Consider the following 9,458-nt stretch of genomic DNA (forward strand, 5'->3'; position numbering starts at 1 on the left):
CGCCAAAACCACTTATGTGGCTGAAAATATATATTTTATTTGGAGTTAGATGCCTAGATAGTCCCTATGGTTTGCTATTTTTTCACCTTTAGTCCCTAACTTTTTAAAATTATAAATAGTCTCAACTTTTACAAGTTCGTTCTCGAATAGTCCCTGATGTGAGTCGGTTCGTATCATGGAGCTTATGGACTGGTTGAATAAAATAAATCGGATGAAAAGTACCTCCCCAAAAGCTCCGACACCCGTGACTGCAACCAAGTTTATGTTCCCTATGCCCCGCTAATGAATCAAAGGCGCAGTGGTCCATTAGTGTGGTGCCCAAATGGCCGAGCTCCTCTCACGCTCATCCACATAGCCATACCAACAAATGAATCAACCCTCTCATCTCCATCACATCAAATAACCAAATGAATTATTTCGCAATTAGAGATAAACTTTGAAATTTTAAAAATACAGTCTTTTCTCTATTCGTATACAACTCTGCTTTTGACCAATAATGATTAATTTATTACAGTTCTAGATTTGTTAGCATAGCAAATATACAATAAAAGGTAAAACAGTTTAATCTTCTCACAATATCAACAAGAGATATAGATGCAAAACATTTGTAAGGATAGATAAATCGTTGACCAAAAGCCGCTTTCCCGGATCAAACAAAACTCATGTTACTGAGTACAACTGCTAACTATCATATAATGTCAACATATCAAAATGAACATCAAATACTAAGATTCAAGGTGGGTCATGAAAACTAAAGACAAAAGCAAAGCACCCCAAAAGCATAACATACCAAAATTTTAGTTAACTAAATAGTTTAGGCCTTAGCAACAATAAAACACACAAGAAATTGTGATTAAAACGAGTGAAAAACTTCCCAAGAACACTCAAATTAATGTTTATTCTTCACTCGGGAATCATCTGCTCGTTATCAGCGTCCCCTTCTGTCTCAACAGTGGGTTTTGATGGTTGGCTAGCTCCGGGGGCTTGTCTCTTTTTTATTCCACTTACAATATCGTCGATTCTTAAAAGCATACAAGCGGCCTCAATGGCGGTCTTGAAAGTCTGAGCCTTCACGTTATAAGCATCCCAAATCTACCAAAACATAAAACCAAAATGATAAACATATTTATTCAAATATTGAGTACATAATTAAAATAGTTAACGTGTTAACTACGATTACAAAAACAAGATTTAGACAAGTAGTGTAAATCTTTCAAAAAGCCATGATTAATGTGTTAACTTTAAGAAACTTTAAACATGTTCTTCCACTTTCAACTAAATTCTGATCGATTCATTCACAAGTAAAGGAGTTGAAAACGCCGTTTTAAAACCAAATGTAAACACTAAATAATGAGAAAAAATATCATAATAAATAACGGCGCAATCGGGGAGAGGGAATTTGCACCTTTAGTTCTTTCATATCAGCAATTTCACCAGAATTCCCATCTATTCCTGTCCATGCATTCTCTCCATTTGCATGCTGTAATGAAATAACATGTAAAATTGTAATCACAAATCTCTATGAAGGCACACACATATATATAGGAATAACATGTAAAATTGCAATCACAATTTACGCATGTTCATTTTTAAAATACGCATGTTACAAAATTCAAATCCCGTATGCTATCAAACATGAAAATTACACATGGGTTACACTCAAATTATGCATGGGTTGGTTTAACCCTAATTACGCACGTTATTTTCTCACTTCGCACATTAAAACCCATTTGCATTCAAAACTTTCACTATATATGTATAGGGTAAGGAGCCACTGTTAACCAATTAATTTTTTTTTTCCAATTTTTTTGTTAATTGGTTATTATTGTAAAAATAATAATTAAAAAAAAACCCAAAACATATGTAGATTGATGATATACATATATGTAGCATGCGAATATACACATATATGTGTAGTTTACGATGTGCGTATATGTAACCCATCAATCTACATATAATTTTAGTTTTTCTTTTATTTAAGTCAAGATTAGGAACATATAAATAAAAGTACGAAAAAAAAAAGTTTGCATGGTTGACAGTGGTTCTCTGGGTTCGCAAATCTCACTTTGGTTCTCATTTGATCCTAATCCTATATACACACACACACACACAGTTCTCTATTGAAAACAAGTAACTTGCCTTTCCCTGAAGTGCGGTCATGGTTCGAATAACATTGACACCACAGTTTTGTGCCAATGTTCTTGGAATAGCCTCAAATGCCACAGCTGCAGCTTCATAAGGCCACTGTTTCAAAAATAAAAAAATTAACATCAACAATATTCACAACTTATATTTATCGAGGAAAAGAATGATATGTTCTAGAAGTATACAAATTACAAAAAGAAACCTTTTCAATGCCTTCAACTGATGAGCTCTTCTGCTTCAGTGTAGCGGAAACGGTCAACTCAGTTGCACCACCACCGGGTACAAGTTTTGGATGCTTTAGAATATTCCTAGCCACTGACATAGCATCCTACCAATAATAAAAAAAGGTTACGTCAAAAGTGTATTTTTATTGCATAAAACCTTTTATACCATTTTATTCAAAAAATCTAGTCTAATACTGGGATAATATTTCAGTCGGCCAATGTGTATTATCTTTTAAATTGTTTTTTCAAAACCTAGTATTAGGAGTGTGCATGGTTCTGTTTGGTTTTATGGCAAAACCAAAATGTTCAATTTTCGGTTTTGGTTTTATCGGTTTTAGCAACAAGTCTGTTTTTCGGTTTTTGGAACAAAATTAAGTAAGATTCAAAAATAAAGATATAATCCAAGTTTTAAGAATCTTTCTTAGATGGTTACATTTATTTATGTTAATCATCCATTAAACCTTTTTTAATTTAATTACTATTGTTCACATAAACGTAAGTACCTAACCTTCTTATCAAAGTTTATATTAAGACATTCTCTTTTATAATACTTTGAAAATCATTTAATTTTTATGTTAACTTTTGTTATTTCTTGTAGGCAATGGATAAATCAATTCAAAGATAAATAAACATGTTAATGTTTTAATTATTAATGTTTTAATTATAAATACTTAACATTCAAGAATAAATATTATAATCTCTAAACCAATATATAAAATAAATGATTTTTTGTGTTGTTCAGTTCGCTTTTTTCGATTTTCATAAAATGCAAAACCGAAACAAACTGTAAATTTCAGTTAGGATTTTTTCAGTTTTTTTTTTTTTTTTTGTGTGGTTCAGTTTTTTCTATTCGGTTTTTCCGGCTTTCTGCTCACCCCTATCTAGTATTATAGAAATAATCTAGTTTTTGTAAACATATTTGCGACTAAATATTTATAAAAAAACGTAAACTCTTTTAAGAGAATGAATGCTTCAAATAATTCCACCCCGACTCGTACGACAACCCGCCGAATTCAGATTTACCTGCAAGTTCCGCTCAACTTCATTCAAAAGATCCTTACTGGCACCTCTGAGAAGAACCGTACACGCTTTCGGATCTTTACAATCCACAATATACGCAAAAAACTCATCACCGATTTTCTTAACCTCAAAAAGCCCAGCACCAGTTCCAACATCTGATTCTTGAAGTTCATCGGGCCTATTCACAATAACCGCTCCACACGCCTTAGCAATCCGATTATTATCCGTTTTCCTTAACCTCCTAATTGCACTAACTCCCGCTTTACTAAAATAATGACACGCCAAATCACTAAGCCCTTTCTCGGTGATCACTAAATCGGGTTTGAATTTGAGTATTTGCGCGCACAGGTTTTCGATGTATTCTTCTTCCATTTTTAACAGTACGGCCCAATCTTCTTCCCGGACTAATTCGGCGTTTGTTTGATTCTCGCCCTTTTTGTATTCAAGAGGGCAATCGAGTAAGATGATACGAGGGTTTACGATTTTTCGTTTCATTTTTCCGGGCACGACGACGTCTTTGTTGAACATAACACCTTTGAGGACTTTGGAATCTTCTAACTGGCCACCAGGGATTTTTTCGACTTTTATGTATTTTTTGATATCCACTTCTCGTAAGCCCTGGCCTAGATCGACACCGACCGTTGTCGTTGCGTCAAGTGCTAGATCCTAAAAGATGACAGATTATAGTCAGTAACACAAAAACAATTGAATGTGTAAATGTGTGGTCTACGAAAAAAAACTAGAGGTGGCAAGATCGACGGGTGGCGTAAAATAAATTTTTTTAAAATTAATAATAAAAAAATAATAAGATACTCACTGCAATTAAATCTCCAAATTGACTGGTGAACTTTGTGCCAATACAACTCTTCACCAATCCCAGCATCATCGAACCTGTAACGCAAATTTCGAGGAAAAAAAAGCAGCAGAAAAGCGAACTCAATTATTAATCTTCTGAGACTTAATATGTATGGAGCATTAAAAACAGCAATGGGGGAGCTTACGATCGTTCACATCAATAGACATGGAGATTTTGTCCAACACAGCAAGAGCATCCTCAAGAGCCTTGTTGTAAGCTGCAAATGTATAATTCTTTACTTGTATCTTGCAACTTTTACGAGGTTACGAAAATAGTTTAGACGTCAAGAAAAAGATACCTCGGCAAATAACTGTGGGGTGATACTTCTTGTCTATGAAAGCTTCCGCAACATGAAGCATCTCACCAGCTAGATTTTTAATTTAACAATAAAAGAGGGTAAATATAAAAAGTGTAAAATAAAATTGTTTGATGTTTAAAGTTTGAGAGAAAAATGATTTTGTATACCAAGAACAATGACTGATGTAGTTCCATCACCAACTTCCTCATCCTGGGTGCGACTTAGTTCAATCATCGACTGAAAATTATTATTATATAAAGACATGATTTAGAAAACACAACGAACGTAAATGAGTGAATGACAAACGAAAATGATATGATAATTACAAATTTAAAAATACCTTTGCAGCTGGGTGAGCGACATCCAACTCCCGCAAAATGGCGTTCCCGTCATTAGTGACCACAATTCCTATAAAAATATATCACCAAAAGTTTAAACCTCGCATTAAAATGCTATGGATACACACACACACACACACACACAAAAGCCCAACATGTTGAAATACAATAATAATAATTATAATAATAATAATAATAATAAAAAAATAAGCACCTCCTGCAGCATCAAGCAACATCTTTAGCATTGACCTTGGACCCAATGTGGTACGAATAATATCAGCCACGGCCTATAAACAAGAAAGAAAATAAATTCATGATCACCCAAAGTATAGAAAGTCATCAATTTTGAATAAGATGTATAACTTCACATTTTCTTTACATAGATGAACTAACAGTCAATAGTCTAACAGAAGCGACATGCTTAAAGAAATCTGACAATAATTCAATACACAACAAGTAAATTTGTATGCACCTTAGAAGCTTGGATATTTCCATGATGCACCTTACTTCCAGATTCACGAGTGAGCGAATCCTCTGCACAGTTCAAATAGTACACACATGAGATCTCATTTCAAATGAAGTTTATAATCTATTTCCCCTTGATTCCCACCATACCCATATAAGCTCACCCTTCCTAAATCACTTTTAAAAGTCTTGAGTGATGTGTTCATATTTAAAGTCATGTAAGTTGAGATGAATTACAAGATATGAAGACAAAAGTGTAGTATAAAAAACTCATGAACGCAAGTAAGTGTAGTAAGTGATATATGGCCATATGGGACACACAAAGCTCACTGTTGAAACTTGTACTCCTTCAAATCCAAAACATTACAGTATTTCATATAGTAATAAAATTTTACTCCCAGTAACGATCCTTTTAAAAATAATATCGCTCAAGCATTTACCTCATTTGAACTTACAAATTAAAAAAAAAATAACACCACCAAACAATATAAAACAAGATTATAATACAGCATTGCAGTAACAAAGTTAAAATCAACATTCAACACCCTGGAAAGAGATAATAAACCGTGTAGACATGCAAACTTGTTTCACAATAAAAAGGTAAAAAAAATAAATAAATAAATAAGCGTTTCAACTTTCCCAGAATAATTTTGTGGCTTTTCAACAATGATACTTACAGATTTCAAAATCTACCAGGTGCTAAAACGAGTAATGACAACAGTAAATAAACGACGACATCAATTACACATTTAAAAAACTGTAAAAACTCAACTTACAGATTTAACTTTCACGGAATAATCTAGTGGCTTTTCAATCAGTGAGACTTACAGATTTCAAAATCTACCAGATGCTTAAATGAATAATGACAACAGTAAATAAACGACGACATCAATTACACATTTAAAAAACTGTAAAAACTCAACTTATGCATATATACACCTTCTAGACCAAAATTCAAAGTACCATTAAAATACACATTAAACCATGTGATTCAAATCTCTGAGAACACACACACACACAAACACACAATATCTACCAGCATATGCATAACATTTCACCACTAAACTCTCACAATCTCTAAATCCAGTTAAAAAACCGTCACCAAAACCACAAAAAGCAAATTTAAACAGTTGAGCCGGATTTCGAGTTCTAAACATGCTAAACCTAATGGATTCATAACTTCTCTGAAATGTGAGACTAGTGCCAAAACTAGATTAGAGTGAGCTAACAAAAACACTAGAGTTATGAAGAAAAACCGTAGCAAATCACGAGATCACAACATATGATGTTGGATATATGACATATGTGCGTGTGAGTGCGAGAATAACGGACTTACTGAGAACGAGAACCGGCGACTGCATAGCTGTAGATGTGAGTGTAAGAAGAACGGTAGGGATCGGTGGTCGGAGATGACGGAGTTAAGTCTAGGGTTTCTGTGTTTGATTTCTTTTGAAATGCAGAAAATACGAGAAGGGGCGGTTTACAGTACTTGCAGCGGCGATATTTTTGGACTGTGTGTGGCCCAAGATAATGCACACATGGGCTTATTTAAATGGGCCATTCGTTTTTCCAAAAGGATTTATAAACTAGTATTTTGCCTGTCGCGCGTTACAGCGGCGGCGTGCGGTGGGCGGAAACGTGTAATAAGACAACAGAAGATTCATAAAACGCATGTAAAAGACAATTACAAAAAAAAATGTAAAACACAATACGTAAAAGATAATTACTAAAAAAATGTAAAACACAATACGTAAAAAAACAATTACAAAAAAAGTGTAAAAGACAATCAAAGGCGTCTCCGAGAATTCATGTACCCTGTTCGAGATTGAAAAAATATGCCCTTATGTTATGTTTTGTTTTTATCTAAAAAAGATCAAATCAGTATTGGCTTAATAAACCTAATTCCAAGTAGGCTAAATTCTAAACCATAAAAACTGATTTGTAAATGGGCGTATACTGAAAGTGGTATGTGTTTATTATTTAAAAAAATAACATATATGTATCAGATTTTTTTAAATCGCATGCCCCTCGAAATCGTGGGCCTTGTGCGGAGGTCCTCCCCGCACACCATCAAAGCCTCCCATGAAGACAATACATAAAAACAAGGTTGGAGAACTCGCCAGTCGCTAGTCGGTCGGTGAGGTGGGGACTAGCGACTACTCGGGATTAATCGGATCGGGGCTTTTAAATGTAATTTTCAGTTTTATGTATACATATACATATTTTTATAGGTAAATATTTTAAGTAGTTAGGTTTTAACTCTTACTCAACTCATTTATAAGTATACAAGATTAATTGTTGGAATTCACATGGTTTGGTTGGAAACTGGCCGGAATTTAGAGGTTTTGGCTAGAATATACAATTTTTTTGCCGGAATATGGCCGGAATCACCGATTTTTGGTTGCCCGACTAGGACTGACTAGACCCGACTGCGTCTGACTAGGCCCAACTAGGACCAACTTGCAATTAATGGACTGATTAACGAAAAATTACTCAGTTACTGACCGGCTAGCGATTAATCGCCGCCTAGTCGCGACTTTTACAACATTACATGAAAGACAACTACATAAAAAGTGTAAAACACAATACATAAAAAGACAATAACAAAAAATAGTGTAAAACACAAAGGTAGACACGAAGTGTAAAACACAATGCCTAAGACATGTCATAAAACACAATGCACTGGCATTTGCAAAAGTAGGACTTGTAGTCTATGGGTTAAAATTGTAGTTTTTAAAGCTAAGCAGGTATAAAAATGGAGTATCAATGCAAGGGGTAAAAACACCAAGTGTAAAACTTGAGGGAAATGGAAAATAGAAGTGGTAGGGTAAAAACGTAAAGTATAAAAGTAGAGGGATGGTAGCGGAAATGTGTAAAAGTTGAGGGGGGAAGATAAAAAAACATGTAAAAGTAGAGGGGTGGTGGTGTAAATGTGAAAAAGTTGAGGGGGTGATGGTGAAATAGCAAAGTAGATGGGTGGTGCTAGCAAAGTTTGAAAGATTAGGGTGTAGTTATGGAAACTAAAAGTAGAGAGGTAATGGTGACCAAGGCTGAAAGTAGAGAGGTAATCGAACCAGTTATGGTGATTCTTTAACAAAATGATGATTCTTTAACACATTGGTGGTTGGATTACACAGTGGTGGTGGTGGTGGTGTTGGTGGGTGCTCGGAGGCGGCGGTAGTAGGATGGTGGTGTTGTGGTTTATCGTTGGTGGTGTTGGCGACAGTGGGATGGTGGAGGCGGCTCTGATGGTGACGACAGTGTTGAAGGAGGTGGGGCCGAAGGTGGTGTATGGTTCTTGTTGGTGTTTATAGAGAGAGAAGGGTGTGTAACGATGAGAGAGAAAATGTGTTTAGATGTATGTGCTGATGTGTGTATTTGTATTATATATGTAATTTATTTTTATTATGCCCCGTTTGCGATATGCGCATATAATGTATACATGTGTGGGCCATCAGGGGGTAAAAGCGAAAGTGCACTAATTTTAACGTTATTTTACTATTTTCGTGAAAATAACGTTAAAAGCGGAGGACGGTTAATCGTGTATCATGTGGTGGCGTTGATAGCTGAAAGACAAAGGGGTACATGCACTAATCGGTCTTTGTCTTGATTGATGAGTGGTATTTGCCTTATGTCCAATGCTTGATGTAAAGCTACTATCGAGTCGGGGTCTCACTAGAAGCAGCCTTTCTATTTCTACGGGGTAGGGGAAGGTTGTCTACATCTTACCCTACTCGGACCTTACCTTTGCTTTGCTATTGGTGGGATTTACTGAGTATGATGATGATGTAATTTATTTATATGTATATTAAAACTTTATGCATTAAAGACTTGTTCCTTGTACTTATGTGCATATAGACTTGTACTTTATGTGTAAATGACTAAATTACCCTTGTAGTTAACAGACTTGGTGGGTGGTGTTAAAAAGTTGGACTCAAATGGTTAAAAAAGTGGCTATAGGGACTCAGGGCATTACTAATAAACTAAATATGAATTGATTGCAAATTAAACAATTAATTGAAAGTCATTTTATGCAATATATATGAAGTGGTGTGGATAGAAATTAATCAAATAATCATTGTATATTGATCAACCAAGATATTCTTTATACA

The 9,458-nt window shown here is 34.8% G+C and overlaps 1 protein-coding gene across 1 annotated transcript; it reads right to left on the reverse strand.

Moving 5' to 3' along the window:
• Positions 1 to 649: 649 nt before the first annotated feature.
• On the reverse strand, positions 650 to 6,860 carry LOC110904418 (T-complex protein 1 subunit gamma). Its single transcript, XM_022150268.2, has 13 exons — positions 6,683 to 6,860; positions 5,354 to 5,415; positions 5,096 to 5,168; positions 4,884 to 4,951; positions 4,711 to 4,780; positions 4,544 to 4,612; positions 4,391 to 4,462; positions 4,207 to 4,280; positions 3,393 to 4,055; positions 2,348 to 2,473; positions 2,140 to 2,244; positions 1,406 to 1,480; positions 650 to 1,092 (listed from the first exon to the last, which is right to left on the reverse strand). The coding sequence occupies exons 1-13, from the start codon at positions 6,705 to 6,707 to the stop codon at positions 904 to 906; spliced, it is 1,671 nt and encodes a 556-aa protein (XP_022005960.1). The 5' UTR covers positions 6,708 to 6,860; the 3' UTR covers positions 650 to 903.
• Between the last annotated feature and the right edge of the window lie 2,598 nt (positions 6,861 to 9,458).

Source organism: Helianthus annuus, chromosome 2, assembly GCF_002127325.2.
Source record: "Helianthus annuus cultivar XRQ/B chromosome 2, HanXRQr2.0-SUNRISE, whole genome shotgun sequence".
Lineage (NCBI taxonomy): Eukaryota > Viridiplantae > Streptophyta > Magnoliopsida > Asterales > Asteraceae > Helianthus > Helianthus annuus.

Bases quoted from the DNA above. Each gene is read 5' to 3' on its own strand.
- LOC110904418 (XM_022150268.2), bottom strand. From the start codon at position 6,707: ATGCAGTCGCCGGTTCTCGTTCTCA. The intron at 4,613-4,710 runs GTATACAAAATC...TTAAAAATCTAG, and splicing joins TACATCAGTCATTGTTCTTG to CTGGTGAGATGCTTCATGTT. The intron at 4,281-4,390 runs GTAAGCTCCCCC...TTTGCGTTACAG, and splicing joins GTCTATTGATGTGAACGATC to GTTCGATGATGCTGGGATTG.